The following is a 25,923-nucleotide window of genomic DNA, read 5'->3' on the forward strand; positions in this document are numbered from 1 at the left end:
GTTCCTTGGATAGGCGAGTCTAAAATTGGTTTATATGGACACCAGAATAGAGGACATGTTTGGTGTAAACCAAATGCAGGCATTTCAGGAAAAGACCCACTGAATGGTTTGGGATGCTTTTCTGCAAAAGATACAGCCCAGTTAACCATGAAAGAATTCACCATGAATTCTAACATGTATCAGAGGGTGCTTGAGGAACGTGTGAGACCATCTGTAAGCAAATTAATGTTGTAAATACACTACAATACAAAGGACTGGCTGAAAACTAAGAAATGGAGAGTGCGGTGACTTGAAACAGGATGAACATGCAAGAAAACCCTCAAACATCTCACAGCAGAAAGAATTGTGCATGGAGGTTTGAACCTAGGACCACAGGTTCACAAAGCCACCTTGCTGCCTTGTTCCTAACTTTTTCCATGTTTTGTTGCCATGGATGAACTGACTAGGAGAACACGTGTGCAGCTTTTGCACAACCTTCAGCATTAAGGTTGTTTGCATCCCATTGGTAATTTGTGTGCCCCTCTCAGGGTTCAGCAGCCAACAGTGGAAACATTGATTAGAAGAAGCCTGCAATCAAAGTGATCTTCAACAGTATCAAAACCTCTCACTTCACGCAACTACTAATTTATAGGGGGACGCTCTCTGTATATGTAATTTCTATGCAAAAAAAATAGGATAGGATTTTATTGAAAGTACATTTTTTTTTTTTACATGATTGTGTGTTTCAAACTTTTTTTTAAATTCATGATATCTACTAGACCCTTGTTCGGACATATTTCTGTAACTTACAGGTCTACAATTTAAAAAAAAAAAAATTTCATGAAAAACAGTGTAACGCTTTTGGTACAGAAATCTAGACATCAGTGTAACGCCCAGGTGGTTAAGATACTGAAAATACTTTATTGCACTTAATCTAGGCACAGGTGCTTTGTAAGAAAAACAAACAAAATTTTGCTTTAAAATATGACCAGATACTGTGCAATTTCTCTTTGGAACTAAATTTTTGTCTATATTGGGGTTCCTTTTATATATACAGTTAGTTTCCGGCTTCTAGGTGAGGATACCCGTATCGATATAGCAACTACCTACTCATTGTTAGAATAAAAAACAAATAGTAAGTCCTTTTTTTTTTTCTTACCTAATTATTGGAAGAGATATTTGTTTTGTGTGTCTGTTTAAAACTTGCGTTTACTTACCTGATACCTTGTTACCTTATGTCGAGACCTCACAATCATTCCTGAAGCAGGAGCCTAGCTTTGCAAAACATGTCAAATGGGCTGTTGATTCCCCCTAAGGGTCCATATAGGGGTCTCATCTGAGTCACTAACAGAGATTAGTTTGGACTTTCATGTTAAGTGCAATGTTTATGAAAAGCACTGTGCTGATTTTTATCAATTTGTATCAAGACTTTTTTTTAAATATGTTAACATAAAAGCAATGACTTTTAGGGTTTTTGGAAATACCCTAAAAGTCCCACTTTTGTGAATCAGATGGTTCTTACACAATCACAGCCAGATACTCTATTAAACCAAAAATACTTTTGTTTTGATCTTTTACCTGAGGTACCGACTGGAGGTTGGTGGGAGAGCATACTGTCTGAGGGGGGTCGACGATAACTGGCATCTTCAGAACCTCTACGTTCCTCTCCTCCTTCAATAGAAGCATTACCCATCCGGTTCTTCTCATACTCCTCATGATATTTAACCTAAAAAAGGAGTTTTAGAAATCTACTCACAAACAAGAACAATCACAGCCTAAAAAAATGGTTTGCAGGATCAAAAACTATTTTGGAGCATAGTAAACATGTATGTAAACTCAAACAAATGTTATTAACAAGTCAAATAGTCAGTTAGGTTGATAAAAGAGACAAGTCCATCAAGTTCAACCACTAGGGGAAAAAACATATCCCAGAAAAAAAACCTGTAGACATAATGGATCCAGAGGAAGGTGAATTCCTTCCTGGTTCCGTGAGGCAATCAGATGTTCCGTGAGTTAACAGTCTCTTATCTTAATTTAAAACTTTTATACCCAGCTCTTCTAGAAAAGCATCCAGTTTAAACCAATCTATAGCAGTTGCTGAAACTACTTCTTGAGGGAGCCTATTCCACATTTTCACATACCTTACTGTTAAGAATGTTTCCTTATTCAGAGAATAAATTTATTTTCCTCCCGACGCACAGTGTGCCATTGTCCTCCTTAATGATCTTAAAGTGAATAATTGGGAAGAGTTCTCTATATAGACCAATTATATATTCATATAGGGTGATCATATGCCCCCTCTAACATCTCATCTCATAGAAGAATGGATTCAGTTCAGCTAATCTTTCTTCATAGCTGAGCTCCTCCATTTCTTTTGTTGGTAACTTTATGAATGTATACATACTTGCAATATATGTGGGTAGGTTTGCTAACATACCATATGTATTGTCATTACTATAATGATCACCAATCAACACATGCTTTAGTTCAACTTACTATTCCCAATATCCTCAAGCACAAGCTATGTATGTGCATGTTCATTACATGAATGCAACACAATCTGGTCTCTCAAAGTGACCATAGTACTTTGGGGCATTCAACTTCAACACCTTTATATGCAGTGAACCAATCTACCAGAAAACCACAACCAACTCAAGCTATCCAAAATACATTTATTGGAGAATTCCACTGCATCTACACTTAAGTGCAGTTTTTTCACCCTGCCTACATACCAACAGCTGCAAACAATCTTCCCTTCCAGCTGGAGAGGTAATTTCACATAATTAACCTATTGTTTACTTATTTGTTCCTAGTTTCTTGCTTTTAAAAATACATTTTTTACAGTTTTTGATTACATTTTTACATTCACTGGAGTTTCAGAATTCTGCTTTCTTCTGGGAAGGACTTAATATGAATGACAGCATACTTTATTGAAAATATATGCACTGCAATTTTGTGTTTTTGATAAAGAAAAAAAAACAATTGTACAAATTATGATTAGGTCAAATGCAGCAAAATTTACTTAGCCTAACTGATTTACTTAACCTTTCCGCCTCTCAGTTTGGTAGCCTCCCACACAAAGACTTTTTGAATTTGCACAGCAATACCACAAAAACAAATTAGTATTCTAGATTTACCCGCTATTAGTTTCTTTAAGAGATAATGCATACAAGAATGCTAGGAATTGTCTGCCAGACAAAGAGTGTTCTGCACCCACAGGTCCATTCTTAAAAACAGTATTTTGATAGAAGTAATTTCTTAAAAAATAGTATAGTAATAAAATACCTACATCTTCTATTTGGAGTTTTCCTAAATACCATGTTTTAGCTTAAAAAATAATTAGTATTTTTTATGCTTTTAATAGGTCATAACTGACATTACAAAAACAACAAAGCAGCACAGGTCACATGGACAGACTGCTAGAAACCTGCAGAATTGAAGAATATTTTTTGTAAATGATAACACTAGCAGGAAAAGAAAGAAAAAAAACTGACAAAGAATCTTACAAAGGCAACTGCGTAGCAGTAGCTGCGTAGCTAAAAGTAACTTTCTTCAGCTGAGCAGCGACTGCCAGAAGCTGCAGCAAAGTGCAAAAACTGGTCCCCTACTGCTTTTAAATCATAGAATAGGAGCAGTCAGGACTGAGGCTGTGCCTGCGGCTTAAATGGCCTAGAGTCCCAGTACCTAGTAACAAGTATCCACTGTTACTATTTACAAGTGTACAGGAAAAAGTTTGGAACAAAAAATAAAATCAAGAAAGAGGGTGTTTTTGTTTTTGGCAATTGAATTGTGAACTCAAAACAGATCACTGGGTCACCCCATCCAGAGATAAACCTGAAGCTGAAGTTTCTAAAGCTTCTTTAACAGAAGCATCTTGGCCTGATTGGTATCTAAGATGAAGCCAATGTACTTCATGTGAAGAAACTGAGACAGTGACGATTTCCTAGGGTTCAAGATCTATTTGAGCGCCTCCAAAATCTGAATCATGAAGGATAGATTTAACTGCAGTTCTATGTATGATGCTGTACAGAAGGTCAAGTATCCCCCAGTTTGTACTGCCTTGACATAAAAGTGGTCAGCACTAGTGCTAATATTTGAAGAACACTAGAGGACATACAGCTAGGTCATGGCAACAAAACTGGTAATGTTCCTCCCCTATCACAAGCAGTGAAATTTTCTGGAGAACCTAGTAGATAGTAACACATCCTGCTGTGGGGGTGCCTCCTTAATTTATCCCATACTGAATTTGTGAACCTTGGAAATGACATTGAATGCTTTTGTCTGGGACAGATCAGCCACCATGACATGTAATAACCCTGAAACCTTTGCACAAATGACACTGGGATTTTGTAGGTCACAGAGGACAACACACTGCCCGATTAGTGCAAGGGTGGGGCCTGAGCAGTGAAGGAGGGCTGTGGGCGGAGAAGAATGTCGGGAGGGGATGGCGAGAGAATTTGCCCCACACAAGATGGCCGGTTCCATACATAAAATAAATGGTATATTTTTCATGGATGCAAGCTGACTGACATCCCAGTGAAAGAAGGTGAGAACAGATATCTATTATAATATCTGACGTTAGCCTTTAGGTCTGCTTTAAATATTTTTATCCTAACAATTAGCATTTACATGTTAGAATAAATAAAATCACATTTTACATTATGGTCACTGATACCCAGCTTTTCTTTATTTTAACAATTGTAGTATTCTCCACATTACTAGAGATTACCAGACCCAATAGAGTATAGTTTCTAGTTGGGGCTTAAACTGGAACACAAAATCTACCATAAAATGACCAGGGTTTGGGATTCTTCCCACTTAGCACAAATTTAGAGAAAATTATTTCTTCTATCTTTCCATGGCTAAAATACCATTAACCTGAAGATAATGTATTATAAATGTTCCCTCATGCCAGTATTTCTTGTCTACCTTCTTGTCTAAATTAGGGCAAGTTCAGAACTGAAGTGGGATTAATCAAATCCTATGCAGTTCACTGTGTAGGCTAGCCGATTGGCGTCACGCATCCCATTGCTTGTTATTTAACCTCCTGAGTGGTAACCTCAAGTGTAGTATGGGGTAACAACAGCGGATAGCGGTAACCCCGAGGCACACTCGAAAAATAAAGACTTACCTGGTCCCACCAGCGTCCTCCAGTGTCCTGCCTATTCGATTCAATCCTCTGGCCACGTCCTCTTCCTCCAATCGACCCCTTGGCGATTGGGCTGACGTTCCCTGGCAGTTGCCGGTGACGTTGATGCGTGCGAGGGAGTGTCGCGGGAATTTCAAATTATTTTGTATTGGATTCAATACAAAATAACTGTATTAAATATAATACAAAGTAATCATTATAAAATATATTATATATAATATATGCTAGTGTAAAGTTATATTACAGATTTAAGAATATTTGATTAATTTATGCAGCCTTCTTTTAGCAGATTTTTGTGTTTTTTATTTAAAGTTTACTACATTTAATAAATATTGGACATATAGAATTATGCCTAAGAATTATAGGCCTATGTACCGCTTTTAGACATATAAATCCAGACATAAAACGAACCACCCAAGAGGTAAAAGAACCAGCATCTGCAGATTTAACAGCAGATGGAAGCGAGTGGTACTGGACCACTGAATGCTGCTCCTATTCATCCTTTATTGAGCTGCTGCAGGTAGAAGCAACAAAACATTTCCCCAAAGATAACTAGTTTGAGAAACCATTGTCTGGACTGCGACCTCACTGCCAGTCTAAACATAGCCTTAAGGTCTGTTAAGGTGAGTTAAGGGGAGGGTGAGTCAGATTTAGAGGCTGATTTTCCCTACAGCTGTTGCTAGGGTATAGTTTTCCTCTTAGTTACTACTAACACAAAAGCCATTTTTGTGGTAGATGTTACATATTCCGAATCAAAGTTTTTGTTGTTTATTATTACTTAATAAATAGGCTCAGATCAAAGCATGGACGGTGAAACCTAGTGACTGGTAACTGAGGAGATAATGGAATACAAAATATGGAGCTTTTTGGAGTCTGGTTACAGGGAAGCCACACAAAAGCAAGAGTCTGGCAGGGATCGTTTTTAGACAGAAAAAAAATAGAATTCCCAGCAGGAGAAGTATTGATCTATCACTTAAAAAAAAAAAAAAAATGACTGACCTAGAAGAAGTGTTAAATCTGAACTACACAGCAAAAGATACGTGAAAAGGCACAGATCCACCATTAGTAAAGGATTATTTGAAAGTAGAATGAACAGGTAGGTCAGCCATACGATACTTACAGTGCAGTGACAAATCAGTTTTTTTTTTTTTAAAAGTACGATACTATAGCTCCCAGACCAATTAGAGTACAAAGACTCTTACAAGTAGTTTCAGCAAAAATATAAATGCTTTAAGGAAAAGCTGGATGTTTTTCTGGAAGCACAGAATATAACTGGGAATTAAGGCTTTAAAGAAAAAAATAACTGACTGTTGCTCGAGGGAACATCCGATTGCCTCATGGAATCAGGAAGGAATTTTTTTCCCTATTGAAGCATATTGTACCAGGGTTTTTTTTTTTTTAACTTCCTCTGGACCAACTATGTCATGGTTGAACTTGATGGACTTATGTCTTTTTTCAACCTAACCTACTATGTAACTATGTAGCATTTTCCAGAGACAAGGTCGTGAGGAGCCAATCACAAATTAACAGGTTCTGTAAGTGGGAGGATGATATTTAAGTCAAGCCATCTATGCAGTGGGGTGAAGCCTAAATACCTTGCAGAGTTGCAGTCAACTCTGAGTCCACAGGTACAGTGAGGTAAATCTTCAATAAGGACCAGTCAAAGTCAGGTGGCAGGTAGTGCGTAATCCACAGCTCCCATATTCTCTAAAATTTAGCGCGTGTATCATTCAAACAGCAGACATTTACTCATTGGTAACATACCAGGACATTTTCCGTTTAACCTGAGTAACACCTATTTAGCTGCTGTCAAATTAAATCGAAGCAAACGAAACTGGGAGAAAGTTCAGTGTTAAGGATTATTGTATCTTTCGGCATTCCCACCATATAAGGAACAGTGTGCCCTTGGATGAACACTCTCTGAAGCACGTTCAAGGGGAAGTGCTCAAGAATTTGTAAAACCTTGCAGACACCATGTACCAACACATTAGCAATTTATAAATTGCATCGATAGCCATGCTATTGGAAGAACATCAAGCTGTGTAGTCCCATATTGATTGCCACAGCTCAGAGTCAAATTAGTTAGTAAATCCGTTTTCCAATTAGTCACATGGACATGTGGTTTCAAAGCCAATTTAGATAGCAGGGAGCAGTAGATTACTGAAATATTGCCTTTAGACTGTCAATTGGGAGGGGACACACTTCCACTGCCTCATTAGCTATCCACAGGGCCGTGTCTGTCTGAGCATGATAAACAGAGATTGGGCTGCTACATAGTGGATGTATGGGATGTAGTGGATATGAAGCACAAAAAGACCCCAAAACAGGGTCTGTTTAGATATACTTGGTCCACTATTTCCCCATATAAAGTTGAGAATAAGGCATTGTACTATACATAGTTAGTGTGAAAGAACCAATATTGGGAGAACCCGAAAAGGGACATAGAAACTTTGGCAAAAGTGTCAGCTATGCACCCCAACCATGATATCTGGTACCTTTTCCAAGTTTCTAAAAGCAACCTGTTCTGTTGGATCAAGGCTGGATAATTTGCCTATATGTATCACATAAAGCCATGATGTACACACCCAGATATAATATTTTAGATTGCTCCTGTTGAAAAGGGAAGAGTTCCTAAGGTGGATGACAAGCAAATCTGGTAGATTGATATTCAGTGCCAAGCATTTATTGTGATTAATATGGAGACCTAATACTGCCCAGTTTTATTATTTTACAAAGGTTAGGTATTAATCTGCTATGAATGCTCGTCTGTGTGTAATATTGATTGAGTGTGGAATTTTATGTTCTCCCTGTGGATCAGTATTTTTAGCTGGATACCCTTAAACTTTTGGTTGATTCTGTCGCTGTAAAGTAGTTAGAGGGAGGGCACAGAAATTATACAATATAATTGCAAGGTATATTGTCATGTCAAAGGAAGAGTAGCAATATGACTGTTGGCTGTTGATGTTTGTTAGATTCCTTTCTATATCATCGTGATTTACATTTGCATAATTATTATTATTATTAATAACACAATCCATAGTTTGTGTGTCATCACTTCTTAAGTGTCACTTTCCCAAGTACCTAGGAGAAATATCACAAAGGGCATTTCTTACACTATAATAAGCAGCAATACCCATTCGTAGGATGGACACTTACATTACTGATTTGATCTTGCGTCTTCTTAATTCTCTGCAGTTCAGGTGTATCAGCTACCACACTGAATCCTTTTCCCTTACTCTTTTCAAAGTCCTCCTTGTAGCGTATCTAAATAAAAGGAATCGGATTAGTTAAGAACAAATAGGATAATCCGAATAATTACAACGAGCCATTCTACTTGCTAGGGCTTCAAAATTACACACTCTTCCATTTGCAAACACTACTCATACCTAAAAACCAGATCATAACACATTTTCCAAAAGTCAAAAAATATTCAATATTCATTGCAAAGGCCGTTCATGTTCTTTGACAGATCTGAATATATTGCCATATACACCACTTAGGAAACTAGGTGACTGGTACTCTTAAGACTTTTCAGAAAATAAGTTTGTGCCAATTATCAGGATATTCAAATTAACATTTTTTACAACTTGTACTACATACAAGCATTTTTACCGCTAGAATATTCATGCCATGAATGTGCATTTAGTGGTCTGCGACGTGCAAAAGGTCGGGGACCACAGTCGTAGAGGAGGTGATGGGAAAAACACAAAATGACATGATTAGCTTGGGATTAGGAATCACCCCAATTGCAGGCATTATGGCCATAGGGATATCAATTGTACTTGACGCTGGGAGTGTGGATTTTCTCCCCTATTCCAACAACATGATAGCTCCCAATTATATCCCTGCCAAAAACACCTGTTTCTATCCCACCTTCTATTACCACCCCAATATGCTAGGGCTACTTGTGTGTTACCCTTAGGAGGGAATGTAACAATTCCTGTAACATAGTGTATTAACTCTCCCTGAACGGAACATTAGCCGAGTGACACAATTTTAGCAGCAATAAATTGAGGTAATAACTTTCATTATGACCATAAGTCTCTCACATTGTTGTGAAAAAAGTTTGGCCCACTCCTCTTTAAAATATTGCTTAAGTTCACAGCGGTTTGTATGCATCTATTTACACACAGCTCTCCTAGGGTCCCACCAAAGCATTTCAATTCAACTTTTCTTGGGTTGTTGCATCACCCTGATTCTTTACTTTTTTAGCCATTGTATGTGCTTGGGATCATTGTCCTGTTGCATGACCCAATTACAGCCAAGCATTAGGTACTGCACATATGGCCTAACATTTGAATATATTGGTGTATAGACAGCTGCTATGAGTTTGTGTGTATTTTGCCAAACCTGGCCATGTGCATTATGGGCTAACATCTCCACTTGGTCTCACCTGTCCTAAGAACATTGTTCCAGAAATCTTTTGGTTTGTTCAGATGCAACTTTGCAAACCTATGGCTTGCTGCCATGTCTTTTTGAAGAAAAGAAGCATTCTTCTGACAAGCCATCTAAACAAGCCAAACTTGGTCAGACTTTTTTTTTTAATTGTAATATAATGAATTTTATCATATAACATGTTAGAGTGTGGCCTTTAGAATCTGAGTAGTTTTTTTCTTCAATATCTGCTCTGGCGCTGGGAATAATTTGTTGGGGCATTCACTGGGAAGAGGTTTTGAATGTTAAACGCTTGTGAATAAACCTTCTTACCCTAAAAAAGTGAAATCAATTTTGTCAATGCAAACATTAAAAAGAAGCTTCCATTCAGCTTACAATATAAGGCAACAAAGAAAGAACCAAAAAGGTAGACCTGGAAACAACACCCTTCAAACTTTACAGGCTACTGGTAATAGCCCATCAGAGCCCTGCCTAAGCAAAACATGTTTGCTATTCTCCGATAGAAGAGGAGAGGTACAGTTTTTTTATTTTTTTATTTTTTTTATTTTCCAGTAATTAAAATAGCAAGCAAGATTTACACTCAACATATTTTTTAAACAGTAAATTTTTCCACTCAACTCCCACCATCCAACCTACCAGGTTTACCCTAAGGCACATATTCCCTATTTTTGCTTGCAACCTAAACAAGGACCCATTGCCATTGCTTAAAAAAACTCAAACTAGAGGACTTTTCTGGTAAAGCTTATGCAGAAAAGTGAGGGGGAAAAAAGCACAGAAAAGGTATTAATAAAAATATTTTCATTCAACTTACCCATATAATACACTGTATAAATAATATATTCTAGGTCATGTTACCTGGCTTTGGAGCTCACTTTGCTGCTTCAAGCGAAGGTTTTCTGGAGTGTCAGCCACTGTAGTAAAAGACTGTTTGGGATAGTGCCTGAAATAACATAAATATAAAAAACATAAGGGGAAATTAAGTTCTGGGACAAAAAATGGATATTTAACAACAACGTTTGACGTTAGAAGCACTAAACTGATTGTATTTGATATCACACCCTGTAAAAACCGAAGTGGCAACAACGTTACACACAATTCTATGTACATTTTATTCTGTGCATTTTCAACCCTTAAACAAGGGCAGCCAATAAGCAATTTTGGGCAGCCAATTAGGACCAGAGAGAAGTATAAATTTTGCAGACTTTTGAACCACTTTTGACACCATGCTTATGCCATGCGGATAGTTCTTGGCCACGATTTGAATCTGGAACTCTAGTGCTGCAATGCCAGATTGCTGGCCACCAAGAGTGTGCGTTTCAAAGTCAATATCTAAATAGAAAATGTATCCCGAGGTGCCACTGCCAATTTCAAACATGACCATAATGCAGGCCCCATTTTGTGCTTCTTACTATGCTTCTTTTAGGGCTTGGAGTTAAAGGTGGTCGTCTGAAGGCAATATGTACCAGTCAAATTATGAGTGATCCCATATTCTGTAAACTGGATTCTTTAAGCAAAATCGTAATTTGGCTCGCATTGGCGATCTGGCATCGGACCCCTTAAACCTCTTTAATAATGGATTTTCAGCCGCTGAGAATACGCTGGCATATTTTCCCAACATTTATCAACCTAAATGATCGTACGCTTCGAGGCGGGCATCTTAGGCAGCTTGACACTAGCAAGGTTGCATTAAAAGTAAATAATTTAAAAAAAATAATCATTCTTTTAAATGGCACACATCTTCCAGTTAGCCCTAAATAAAAATGTATGATGTGTTCAAATGTTTCAAACATATATATTAGCTTAGAAATAAGCATATTTTTAAAGACCTAATATTTTCAGGTTCGAGACCTCGCTTTTGCCAGCGGACTAGATCATCCACCCACATTCTTCTTTGTGTGTGTGTATGTATATGTATGTATGTATGTATACATATATATGTATATACATACACATACATACACACACACACACACACACACACGTATAGATATCTATGATAAAAATATAGTATAAAAATATGAAAAGATATATGTTTATAAATATACATATATGTGTCCTATAATATTTAGGCTTAGTCTACATCAGGGGTGTCAAACTCAAATACACAAAGGGCCAAAATTAAAAAAAAAAAAAAAAAAAAACTTAGACAAAGCCGCACAGGCCAACCTTAACATTTATTCAAAGCAAATAAGAAAATGTTTCCTTCTCATTGGATATAAACCCTTTTCATATGGAAACAAAGAAGTTTTGCTTCAAATTCAATCTGAAAAAAGCTTATAATCGAGAAAGAGACATAAAAAATTTTATTTAGGAAAAAATCTTATGCCTCTTTCTCTATTTGTAGCCTTCTGAATTAAATTTCAATGGTAAGCTTTTTGCACAGGCTAACAATAATAATAACAATAATCTATGAAAATCCAACCATTCAAGTCCATGCCTTGGAGTAGCAAGTAAAGTACAGCTAAGGGGGAGTGCTTGAAACTTCATGAGTGGCCCGTCGCTCAAACTCCCTCTTCATTGAAAAAGCGCCGCTACTAAAATTTCCAGCATTATTTGCGTCTATAAAACAGTCAAATGCGGGGCCACGCATAGGCAGAAAGCCTGCTGGTCTATAGACGCGAGTGATGCCAGGAATTGTAGTAGCGGCGGGCTAGATGCAGTTCATATTTAGGATTCCTTTGGGGGCCAAAAAAAAAGGACGTTGAGAGCCAGATTTGGCCCCCACAGTTTTACACCCCTGGTCTACATGGACTGTTTTAAAAACGCAAATAAACGTTTCTGCCACGTTTATATGCGTTTTTACAAGCGATTGTAAGCTTCTGAAGAAAGCTTCTATTGAAAACAATGCAGGCTTTTTTAAGTGTTTTAGTGGGACTTTGGAATCTGGAAGCCCTCTTTAATAAGGAGACTCCCAGGTCTTTGCCATACCACTCCCCACCCTGGGGAATGAGTACAGGGGTACATAAAAGCCCTTACTCATTCCCTGAAAGGGTAAAAAATATGAGTAAAAAATAGGATGGAGGATTTAATGTTAAAGTAATTTATTAAATGTGTGTGTTTAGTGTAACTTTATAATTTTTATTTTTTTTACAGGGTATCCCACAATGAAAGCATGATTCCCACAGCTGCATTCATGTCATAAGCACAGCTGTGGGACTACTGACAGTGTGTGATCCCCAGGCACTAGGGGTTAAATGAGGACAAGGCTCCCCATTCACCTCTAGTGCTGAACAGATGAACAGGGGAAACCCTGCTCAAGCATCATCAGGGGTCCCCTTTGCTCAGCCAATCATGGAGCACTAGAGGTGAATGGGGAGAGCCTTGTCCTCATTTACTACCTAGTGCCTGGAGATCCCACACTGTCAATAGTCCCACAGCTGTGCTCAAAACTTAAGATGAGTTCTGTAGAATAGTAGCAGTAAATCAACATGATGAGTAAAGTATGTTAAAGGAAAACTACAGCTTATTCAGCAAATGTCAGACTATTAAAAAAACAAATAAAAGAAATAAAAACCATGACAATGTATTCATAAAAAGAATATGTACATAATACTTTCAAATAACAATCTGACTGATAATGGGACAAAGGCAACGAGTGGGGTCAAATACCAGTTTGGAGTGAAAACCATGCATACATTTTTCCTAATTTGTGGATAGAATGACAAAACTTTGCTAAAGAATTGTTAAACAATAGAAACTGTAATTAGAATCCAGGCACAAAAAACATTGCAGCAACAAATAAAGCTAACAATAATGAAGATTACAAAGTCACATAAATGCATACCATCCAAGCAAACTTACTTGATTCCTTCATGTGCTTTCAACCAATCATTACCAGACAAATGTTTGCTCCTTGATAGGTGATAAGTAATTTGGAACATTTCTGAAAGACTTTCTCTTGATTTGACATGTGCAGTATTTTGGGTGATCTGATCACTCATTTTCTAAATGGAAAAGTGAGTGCAAAATTGGTAGCAGATCTGTCCATGTGCATCCAGTCTGGGGAAAATGAGAAGGGGGCCATCTTCTTTGTGATCCACTAGAAACAAAGTAGGCAGGGCTTTCAACTTTTGCAAGGGGTGGTTGACAAATTATGAAAAGGGATCCATTTTGAAGAGTAACTACTGTCCAAAAAGTGTACAGGAATGATGAGCTAGGGAAAATAGTAGTTTCAATAAAAACAAAAAAGGACCCTAAGGCACTAATTTTATTGCTTAAAGGTTTGTTCACAAACTGCAAGGACCCCCAAATTAGTTATATCATAATGTGAAGGTCTTATTTACATGGATGTTTACCATAAACTGATAAAATTGGTTTTCCAACAAAGAAGAAGAGATGAAGATGCTGTCATTACAAGGGTTTAGCAATAGTTGCATTTGTAGTGCAATTTTATTTAGTCTTGAGATGTTTGACATAGTATCTCATTATGTTTCTTTCTAAAATGTGCTTAAGTTATGAAGTACTTTTAGACAAGCTTTATGTATCCAAGCAAACCTATCACAGCAGAGTCATAAAAGCCTCTACTATTGGCAGTGTTTTCCCCAGAATTTATTTTCAGCTGGGTGGGGGGGAAGCTGTAGTCAGGTGGTAAAAAAGTGGGTGGGGCAAGATATGGCAAATTTAGTGTTCCCAGTTATTTATGCCACAGGTATCCAGTAACCTCTATTATTTTGTGTTCTACCGCCCCCCTATACTTTGTTCCAACTTTCTAATGACTGGCTTGTTTTCCATTTTTTTTTTATAAAATGCCCCAACAGTCCAGTGCTGTGTATTTTAATCCAACTGTTTAGTATTATATGTTTTAATTGTGTAATTGTGTAGTAGTGCAATATTGTGACCAATGTGGTGTAACAAGTTAGGCTTCGTTCACATTAGCTTTAAAACTGGGCCATTTACCCCTTTTGAGTGACTACTTGGCAACTACTAGAGATTGTTAACAGGCGTTTTCAGTTTTCAGGCCTGGAGCAGATCAAGTGAAATAATTTTTTTCACCAAAGATTCATATTATTTATATTTAGTGTTAAGAGGCCACATCTGAAGTTGGACTGAATTCACACTGGCAGTAAGGTTGTATTTGCTGCATTTACCCCTCACTTACCTCTCACCAGGAACCACTGCTGCTTGAAAAACTGCTAGGCCTAAAAAGCCCAGCACTTACTGCCTTGTACCATTACCAGGTGCCCAGCAGTTATCACCGGTTACAAATCCCATGTGCCTAGCAATTGCCAAGTAGTCACTCAGGAGGGGCATTTTTTTACTGCTACTTTTTATGTGAACTAAGCCTAATTTGTTAAGCCACATTCATCACAATATTACATTGCTACAGAGGATTATACCATTAAAACATGAAACACTAGAAGTTGGATTAAAATACACAGCACTGGACTGTTGGAGCATAATACAAAAAAAAACAAACAAAACGAAATTGAAAAAATCCTCCGAAACAGCCAGGTGGTTACTGAAAAGTGCCGGGTTGTACACCCAGGCTAAAGGGGCCGGGGAGAACACTTTCTAATTGCAAGTGCATTGCTTTAGTTTGTCAACTCTGGGTTCAGCATCATTATGAGTCCCAAAAAAATAAAAGTCAGCTGACTACCTAAATATAATAAATGACCAAGTTTTCCCATCCATGGACTTGTTTCTTCTTTTATGGAACAGGCATATTCCAAGATAATAATGGAAGAATTCATCAGGCTCAAATTGTGTAAGGCTATGTACATACATCAAATGATTCTTTCCAGATTCACAAGTGGGCTGGTCTTGGGTGGGAATCTAATTTGGATACAGCGGTTGCCTGCACCGACAGATACATTAACAAGCACAGTACAAGTCACTGGAGAAGAGTACAGTGGGGTGCTCCTCACACTTCCTCCCTTCTTCCATAGAGCAAAAAAGATCTATGTGTATGCCACGATTTGCAATTGGCACACCAGATTTAAAAGATTGGAGATGGTTTAGATTAAGTATATGACAAGCATGACAAAACCTGGAGATGGGTGGTGAGTATTATGTTGCCTGCAAGATCAGCCAACATGACTGGCTTGGTAGGGGGCCTGAAGATGTCAAAATGATGAAAGATGATGAAGCTAGATACAGGAATCAAAGGAATAAAAGAATAGAAAAATAATTGATGGGTCTGTGTCCATATTGGAAGTGCAAATGTATAACAAACTCTTGGTGTCTGAAAGAGTTTGTAACCACACTATCTACTGGTGACTAACTATAATGCACAAAAGATCATTTAAGGGCCAATAACCCATTTTGCCCTAATGTCTTTATTTACATTTATCATTTTGCCTGTTGATTATGGTTCTAAATGTTATCAGTGCCAGCTGTATTTTCTGCCCTAGGTTTATACTTGAGACAATGTAGCTATTTTGTTTATAGGTAAAAGTAGATACCTCAGTTTATATTCATATTGTTTTATAAGTATGTGGCAGATTACAATGAAAAGCCGACTTGGATTCAAATGAAATAAAAGATACCAAAGACACCAAAAGGCAAACTACTGCCAAACACAGCAATTTTTTCAGCACAACAATTAACACTTTATAATTTAATCAAAGGAGTTTGCCCCCTTATTGTTTTGAACTATTGCCACATAGTTTATATCAAGTAGTAAGCATAAAAAAAAAATAAGAATCGCCAGTGTCCTGCCATCTGCAGTCTGAGAAGAAACCATTTAAACCAAACACTTAAAATAAGAGTGTGACACTAACACATCAATGAAATCACTTAACATAAAATATACACAACATAAAATATATCCGATGATAGGCGAAATACATTAATATTTTTAATGCAAGGTCTCCATGCAACCAGCTTAGTGGGTGGTTTGCAAAATGGTCAAGTGTGACTCTGTATCCTGTCCACAGTATGAGAGGAAGTGTCTGCCTACACTCAGCTGACCACTTAAAAAGCAATGTTTCCTCATGACTATATATGGACAATGACAGTGCATGCTTACCCAATACAGAGAAATAATGTACTTTTTTTTAAAAACAGAAACAGACAAATAAGACAAAGAATGGACTTAAGGGAGGAGAGCTGTAAAGACTAAACAAGAATGCTTATTAGAAGATACACAGTAGTGAAGAAGCAGTAAGTTACAAAAGTATAATAGGTTTCCTACCTCTACAGCCATGAAAATTGTTATTTCAGATTAAGTCAGGCTGGCCACACAGCAAATACCTTTTGCCAGGATTAACAAATATCCTACTAAACGTACATACTATTAAAAAAATCCTACAAATTCATTTATTATACAATTTTTACTTTTTTTATATTAATGTTATACAATTACATCACAATATATGCATATCTAGCAACAAGTACAAACAGCACAATTTGTACCATGACACAGACAATATTTTTTCCTCTGCAATTTTCGAAGATCTTTTGCAGAACCTGTCTTATTGTTTTTAATACAATAATTCCTTACTAACTTTCTTGCAGTACTTGATCAGTTATATAGTCTATCTGGCCTTCAAATGAATGATGCTAAATGAAAAGTGGTAAATGCCTCACTTCATGCAAAAACTCTGACTTCCAAACAAGTTCCCTTCTTTTTAAGTGGGAATCATTCTCCTTCAAATATTTAGATCAAATAAACTGGGTCCTATGACTCACTATACCTGTCCAATATCCCCAGACTGCTGTGTCACTTGCAACAGCTTTTGGAGTCATGGCAAACACATCACATCTTGGCTAGGTCGAATTATGGCAACTAAAATGATTTGGCTTCTAAAATGACTGTACACAATGCTAGTCCTGCTGATCAACGTGCCTCCCCATATATTAAGCATTTTACAGAGAAAAATGATGACATTTCTTTTCTTTCTTTCAGCCTATAATATTGATCCCACCTCCACTAAAACAGTGTGGTGGGTACCAGTGAAGGTTAGGCCAAAGACTTCCAACCCAGTGCCACATACCCCAGTCTCAACAATTATTGGGAAACCTTTATTTACCCTGAGTATTGATAATAGGTTAGATTTACACCGGTGGATTGGCCGTGACCTTTACAAATTACATAATTTTGTATCAGTAAGTGATATTAGATTACTATAAGCCTTCAAAGCTCCGAATTCGCAATTCTTTAGATATCCAAATCAAGCATTATGTTCCTACTAATCTTCACTTGGTCTCCACCCCAAACACTCTATTTGAATGTATATGCTTAAAGCAACCACAGTCTAAAGGACCAATTACTACCTTGTGTGACCTTTTATTGCTTAAACAAAAGCCTTCACTATTGCCATATGTACACAGATGGGAAACAAATTTGGAAGTACAGTTGGACCAGGAGGGATGGCCAAAAATTTGGGACACAGTAGCCCATTGTAGTGTGAATGCATTTGCAATTGAAGCTAAGAATTAGCTGCTTATGCGCTAGTACATGGAACCTCACGGCTTGCCCAAAAGGTTTCCTCATCTATCAGGCAAGTGCTTTTGAGTGTGTTCCATGAGTGGAACTTTACTACACATATAGTGAAAGGGTCCGAATATTAGTAGATATCGGAGAGGACTATACCAAATGGCGTACACAGTGCTTGGTCAGTCATTCCTGACAAAAACTGGGGAAGCATTACTTTATCTTTAATCTTTTCAATGTACCAGCCCTCAATTTGTTAACGTTTCTTTTCACACAGCCAAAATACAGGTAGTCCTCAGGTTACATACAAGATAGGGGACTGTCAGTTTGTTCCTAAGTTGAATTTGTATGCAAGTTAGAATGGGTACAATATTTTAATAAATGCAATTAGGACAGACGTTTGTTTCAACATATTATTGCCAGTGTGGTGTCAGTTACTGTGCTAAATACTCACTGATTTAATCACAAACAAAGCAAAAAAAGAACACTTTATAGAGCATTCATTAGCTTCTGGAGCAAGGTGTACTTTGATATGCAAAAAGAAACAACTGCAGGGTTGGTCAATAAAGAGTTACAAGAGCTTGCAGAACAGCAAAAGACTTCTGCAAGTCATGCAAACCAACAGCAAATAAGCAAGCAGCATAAGAAAAAAGAGCCTTAAAGTGTATAACCAAAGATGCTTTTTTGTTTAGGATAGTAGAGTAGGTGTCTACAGGTTTCTGTAGAAAATCATTTAATTCGTTCTGAATGCTGCCCACAATTTAAAGAAAAAAACTTTTTCATTAACTTCTGGAGCAAGCAGTGCTTTGATATGCAAAAAGAAACAACTGCAGAGTTTGTCTTGGTCATTAAAGAGTTAGAAGCTGTTGCAGAAGTGCTCAGTCCTTAAAACCACTTACAACCTCACTCAGCTCCTTTTGCAAAAGATTTCTTCTGCAAGTCATGCAAACCCTCCCATATCAAGCCTCTGTCCTGCACACAAGCAGCAGAGAAGCCCCTTTCGTATGTAAAGAATAAATGCTATAAATCACACCTATCTCTCAAATTCACAGCCGTACACCGTACTAACACTGGTATGAGAAGAGTTTCTCTCTGTGGCACTCTGCAAGCCCCTCTCTATAATATAGGTCAAAGCGATGTCTCTCTCTCACTGATACCATATAGAGGAAGTACTGTACATTCATTATGCAGTTATCGGGTGTCTTTCATCCTGTTTTTTTACATTCGTTAGTTGAGTCCCATAAACAGACAGAAAAAAAATTTGTTAGCCGAAAAAACGTTAGCAAGGCCATTTGTTAGCTGGTTCAATCTTTGGTTCAAGACACAGCACAGCCGCAATTTGCCTAAACAGTCACCGCAGTCTTCAGGACACAGAATAGAGGCCCCCTGAGGAAGCTGTGGAAACCTTACAGCCACCAGTTTAAAAGCTCTTACAGGCAAAGTCACAAACTGAAGCAACACCATGAAGATTATAGTGATTAAAATAGACCTTAGCATGCTTGATGTTTCAGATAGACTGCTATGGGGACCGTCTCAGCAGGATTGTTCTCCCCAGATATTTTTTTCACCCGGGTGGGGAAACTGTAGCCGGGTGGTAAAAAAGTGGGATGGACTAAACACAGCAAATTTAGAGCACCTAGGTATTTATTTATCAAAAGGTGTCCCCCCCACTGGACCTACATTTGTGGCTTTGTACACCCCAGCATTCTAGGGAAATTGGGATTCAAAGAAAAGAAGCAGAGAAGCAGGGTAAGAAAGTATGACAGTTATGGATTTGTGAGAGATAAGTATAAATTTATAAAAGTCAACCACCTTTCACGTAAAAGCATGACAGCATACTGTACTATACTATGTTTTAATACCATTTTATGCTTTGTATATGTATACCCTATACTTTTGTAAACAATCCTAGTTGCTTTTACGAGTAATATTTAGTTCTCTATTGCACGGAGGATCTTATGGAGATGGACTTAATAAGTGTTATTGAGTACCAGTCCAAGACAATCTGTATTCTTTCCCCGGGGTCGAGAAGTGTAATTATTGGTCGTATGATATTTACATGTCGTATGATTACTTTTGTTTTTTCTCTTATTCTTTATTAAAAACACATTTATACATAAACTCTTACAGGTTAGCTGTCAGAAAGTTGTATATGTATAATACAATACAATATAATAGTTTGGTATCCATTTTCTGTGAATTTTTAGCATATATTAACAGATAATGTAACGTAATTAAATACATTTATAAAAATTAAAACTGTACCGAAAGTATTAAGGTGTGCAGATAAGTCATGTGGCCACTAATTTCAGTGTGGGTTATTTATTCGATAGGCACCAATGACCTCTAAAAATGAAAATTTTGCATATAATGAACAGCTTTTATACTGTTCATGAAGTATTTACTGGTTTATTGGTGCCTTCTGTCTGTGAAATATTTGATTTTTTTTTTTTTTTTCACAATTGCATTATCCAATTATACCACTAGTAAACCCTTTCATGATTAGAGTTTCCTGAAGCCTAAATTAACAACCCAAGCTTAACAGCACTGTTAAACAAGTTTCACCACATAGGATATATCATAAAAGTGTGAAAGTAAGACCTTTTTCTACACCTGTATCTGAAAATTTCCTTTTCTCACACTTATTTCTGTCTGAACCTACTCCATGCAGGTTAGATTTACTGTAAATGCGAAATCAGCAATTCTAGGTTACCTGGAGTTGGTAAATGTACAAAATGTAAATTTAAAAAGTTATGCAATATTAACACATGTTAAAATTTCCTATTTCACAGATAATATACTTGTAATGAGCTACTCTGCTACAGGATTATTAAAATTACATTCATGAACAAAGAAAATCCAGATTATACAAAAAAAGTGTTTCTATAAAATGTTTGCCAATTTGTGGTATACTTGCTGTTATAATTAAAGAGTAACTATTCTCAAAAAAAAAAAACTCTTACCTTCAATCCCGCAGGGCAGACCAATCACTCGGGGACCAATCATGTCGTCTCGACAAGTGTCCCGGAGCTGGCGCTCCAGGCGCCGTCAAGTTAGTCTTCTCTTCCTGGTTCTTCATCCTAGGTCACCAGACCCATGCATGAGTTTAAGTGACGTAGGATGAAAAAAAATTTGCCGAACCCACTGCGCATGCTGGAGAACGGCAAATTTTCCTCTGAGCAAAAAGGCTCCTTCTGTGCATGCCCGAGATGCTCATGTTCCTTTTTGACTGCCTAGGGGGCCTAGAATTAGAGGAGAAGTGCGGGGCCCCTTTTTAAAAACAAAAAACAAAAAAAGGGTATTACACATTAAAAATTAAAAAAAAAACAAAACTGACTTTTTCTCAGATAGCAGTCATATTAAAGTACATCACTGCTGTATACATTAAAGAGGAACTAAAATCGAAACTGCAAAAAAAATAAATAAATAAATAAAATCCACTTACCTTCAACTCGCAGGGCAGTTGGATCCATCCAGGGGTGTCCTGCATCTTCTGATCCAGCGTTATCCAAGCATCTGTCCGGAAGCCGCCATCTTCTCCTGTTTTTCCTGGTTCTTGTTCCTACATCCCCCGCCCCAGGCCTGAGATCGGGTGACGTAGGATGAAAAAAACACAATCTCACTGCGCATGCGTGAGATCTGCAAATTTTTCTATTTGAGCGTAAAGGCTCCGAGATGCTCGGGCATGCACAGAAGGAGCAACCAAGAGCCTTCCAGGATACAAAATGTAGGTATCCCGGGAGGCTTTGCGTTCCCAATTCCTTCTCGACCGTGTAGGCTATTGTGAATTAGGGCACGGTGCTACATCCTTTTTGGGGAAAAAAAAGGGTGTTGCACCCAAAAAAAAAAAAAAAAATTTTTTTTACCTTACATGATAGGGCTGTTAACCCTTTTATGTAAAGTGAAATTTCTGAGTTTAGGTATGCTTTAGGCCCATTGTGGAGTTGTCACTAGTATGAGGATGGTAAAAAGGCATGCGATACAAAAATTAGCAGTTTTAGCGGTTCTGAAAAAAAATGCACCTATAGGAGCATTAAATTTAAAAAGACGCAGCATTTTCATCCTTGAGTGTTAGAAGTTGTTAATGAGAAAGATACCAATGAACACCTTCCATCTCTTTTCAGGGCTTAGACATCTACTGGAGAGCAAACCCAACTAATACGATTCTTTACATCTGACAAAGTTAGCACAGAAAAAATCAAAAACATCATTGAAAAGGCAGTAAAGAATAGTGTGCCCCAATCCTTTTCACAAAAATACCATTTTATACTTAAATGCAGAAATGGCTAAACAGTTTTTTTCTGGAAAGAGAAATTGTAAGGAAACTTATGATTGAGGAGTCCAAAAGTAAAGGAAGAGCTACAAAAAGTCTGAAGCGACATTATGTCTTTAATAAAATTATGCATGCCCATGTCACAGAGTCAATTATTTTGCTATCAACGTAAGATTTGTGGATGACAACAATAAAATATTAAGTCAGACCTTACCAGAAAAACACCCTGGCACTTCATACAACAGAGTATGTTCAGAACTTAGTGTAAGGTTTTAGAAGATTAAAAAATGAAAAAGAAAACAGGTTCTATGTACTGTGAGGGATACCGCTTCAAATATGATAAGCAAAATTGAATGAATTACCAAAGAACATAAATAAAGTGGCACACCAGTATTAGACGATGACAGCTTTGCTATTTCCGAGCACAAATATCCGAGCCTTTTACTAATCAACATATGTGTTTTGCTGTTTATAGTCTGCAACTAGCATTAAGAGATGGAATAAAATATCGTCATGTAGGTGCTCTAAATGGAAAGTTGAGGCAAATAACTGTTGCAGCCAGGACCCCTAAAACAGGTGTTATTCTGAAGACATGCAGGAAAAGGAGCCATTTTGGATCAAATCAACACATTGCAGAAGCACTTATTTGATGATCAGGCTATTGCATGAGCTAAAGGAACTTGACAATGAAAACACTTCAATAACTTAAAGTCAGTAGGTGCTAGTAAAAGACTTTGAAAGTTTTCTTTCTCCCCCCTTTACCATCACAAAGAGTTTGCAATATTTCAAGACCTATTGGTTCAGTCATCCACTCGGACAGTTCTTGAAAAATGAAGCCGTGCATAATTCTTTTTAATTAGTGATATCTGAAGTAGGATCTAAATATAAGGAATGATGGAAGCAACCAGATTACAAATTTCTATTCCTATTGTTTTAAGGCCTTTTTACAAGATATCCATCATATAAGGTGAGAAAAACTTTATATTGGTTAAGGACAAAGCCAGGGTTTTCATTTAATATTTGATTATTCAGTTATGGGTAAATATATATATAACTTCATAACTAATACTTTATTTTACTGGGTCCAGCAATACCCAAATAGGACACCCACTGACTAATCCAAAATTCGTTGCTGTAAGCTTCACCATGAAAGGACCCCCAGCTTCTATTTTATAGAAGCAATCCCACATGGGGTTAGCAGAGGACAGCTGTTCTCTTGAATAAAAGACTAAATTATTGTGAGCAAGGATGACGTGTGCACTGCCACCATTTATTAGATTCACACTTCAAAATCCAGCATATTATTGGTAAAATGCATACATAATTTATATATGTAATTTCAACTGTATTTTCTTTTTTTTTTTTTAAGTGTAGAATGCATGTATGGAGAAATAAAAGTAAATCAACTTATAAAAGACAAGTTCAACAAACAATATGCAGTTCACACATTGTTTACAGAAAGCAAAAATTCCTTATCTAGCTACCGGCTTGTAGTTCTTGTTAGTAGTAGTATAGCACAGTAGTTCTATCAAAAGTAATGAAAAGAATGGGTCCACAAAGGCCAGGCAACTAGCATTTTTACAATGTTCACCAATGACAGTCACCATAGTTCACTTATGACCTTTTAAGTCATGGTTACTGCATGTGTAGTGGATAAAGATACATTTACAGTACAGTGCAGTGCACTGAAAATACAAAAGGATGAATAAGGTTTTGGCAGACTAAATCACTCATCAAAAAAATGCTAGGTATTAGCTCAGTAGGACCTTATTTCATTCATACGGGTAACAAATTGTGAAAGACAGGTATCAGGTTGCTACTTACGCACTACAGTATGGCTTTTTGTCATATCCCTTATAATTCTTCATGTTCAATGTCATCTTGCAGATTTCACAGTGAAAGCATGCTTTATGCCAAAACTAGGAGAGAAAAAAAAAGTCACACATTTACCTACTATTATACACTGTTTTTATTCCGTTTTAAAATTCATGTGTACCACCATATACAGTAAAAGAATACATTTTATCATCACAAAGCATTCTTTGAACTCCAGTCATGTGGCTGTGCCCAAGCTGACAATATGTCACCAGCTGCAGGAAGGAAGTGTTTTCAAAATTAGTCAGTACGACTACAATGCGAATTGCACCGACATGAGTCTACAAGCGATCATTAAGTTAGAAGCTTGATTACACCTGGTCTTTGTGCTGAGCTCATCACATCTGGGCATGCTCGAAGGAGCAGCCAGAAGCCTCTAGAGTGGCTATGTGTGACGTGGATATCCCAAGAGGCTCTGCTCTCCCCTTCTGTCTTTACCACTGCAGTTGAAGGGGATAAGTTTCACATGAGCCCCCCCCCCCCCCCCCCCCACTAAAAAAAAATAAAAATAAACAATTTCACAAAAGGGTAGACAACCCTTGTATGCAAAGTAAAACATTTGATGATAGATCCACTTTAAGTTCACCATATGAATAACTAGCTTGCTGAACCACCCTTAACAGCAATACCAAAGTATTTGTTTGTACGACTATCAGTTTCACATTGTTGTGGAGAAATTTAGACACACTTTTCTATTCACCAGTGCTTCAGTTCATTGAGGCTTACAGGTGTTTATGTTCAACTCTCTTAAAGTGGAACATTCAGGTAAAAAAAGAAAAACCTTTATAGGTGGAAAGCGGAATGCTGTCCTGTCTTCCTTCTTTTTGCCAGCACAGGCTGGATACCAGGCATCGCCATATTTAAGTTTGAGTGGCGCACCTTCCTGAAAAAAAATGCCGATCCCACTATACATGCATGCATGTTGAGATCAGGAATAGAGGGCAAAGAAGGAGCAGCACGCAGCTTCCTAAGGTACATGACGTATGTACCTTCATTGTTTTTTACCCACTCAGGACTTGAGAGGCACAGAGCGCTCATTGCACAAAGGACCCTGAGCCACTTCTGGAAAAACCCTGGCTGAGAAACACCCATCCATACAGGACTTAAGATCACTCAGAAGGGCCAACTGCAGAATAAAAAACTATAGAGTGAAAAACTGAGACAGCAAATTTCTAAGGTGTAGAGAACAAAGGGAGTGGGATTGCAAACATTTTTTGACTGCTGCTATACAAATGGCTGTAAAATTGTTTTCAATCATTTTTATTGGAACATTTCATCATTTTTATAGAAAGAATAAAAGAGGGTAAACAAATAAGATGCAGAAATTTTCAAGATAATTATAATACCATATTGTACACGGTATTTGTAAGTGTAAAAATGAACAATTTGGTATACACCACATGATAGAGGGAGACCGCAGGTAGGTTAGACATGCCTGGCTTAGGTTTTGCTAGTCTAGCCGCGGGTAGATACCATTGCATGAGCACTACAGGGTTCTCCCCAGGCCCTTTTAGCTGGGTGCACCACCCAGCACTTTTCAGCACCCACCCGGCTGTTTTTGGGTGGTTACTATAGAGTTTGGTCACTATACAGGGGCTGCCACCCACCTACAATTTCTTCCCACCCGGCTTAAAAAAATTTCTGGGTTGAGAACTGCACTATGTAGTTTGCTTCGTAGAGGCCCACATGGATAATGCCACAAGCCGCTGTATCCCAGTTCTGCTCCCATAGAGTGGTTTGGTACGTGATTCTAAGAGAAACAGAAAGTGGTATTATTAGTGAAATGGTCCCTGTTGCAAGCCCCCTCAAAGAGAGTATGTGAGAGCGGGCTAGTAGTGTATTTCAGCATAGATTGGATAAAACGTCTCAGTTGCACGT

At 37.5% G+C, this 25,923-nt stretch overlaps 1 protein-coding gene across 1 annotated transcript in view; it reads right to left on the bottom strand.

The window, feature by feature from the left end:
* The window catches only part of LASP1 (LIM and SH3 protein 1), a 61,182-nt gene that overhangs the window by 21,487 nt on the left and 13,772 nt on the right, over positions 1-25,923 (bottom strand). The window contains exons 2-5 of the mRNA XM_072414924.1: positions 23,995-24,089; positions 10,379-10,463; positions 8,285-8,392; positions 1,558-1,705 (exon numbers count right to left, since the gene is read on the bottom strand). Of these exons, the coding sequence (XP_072271025.1) occupies positions 1,558-1,705; positions 8,285-8,392; positions 10,379-10,463; positions 23,995-24,089 (436 nt within the window). The remainder of the gene's footprint in view (positions 1-1,557; positions 1,706-8,284; positions 8,393-10,378; positions 10,464-23,994; positions 24,090-25,923) is intronic.

Source organism: Pyxicephalus adspersus, chromosome 6, assembly GCF_032062135.1.
Source record: "Pyxicephalus adspersus chromosome 6, UCB_Pads_2.0, whole genome shotgun sequence".
NCBI lineage: Eukaryota > Metazoa > Chordata > Amphibia > Anura > Pyxicephalidae > Pyxicephalus > Pyxicephalus adspersus.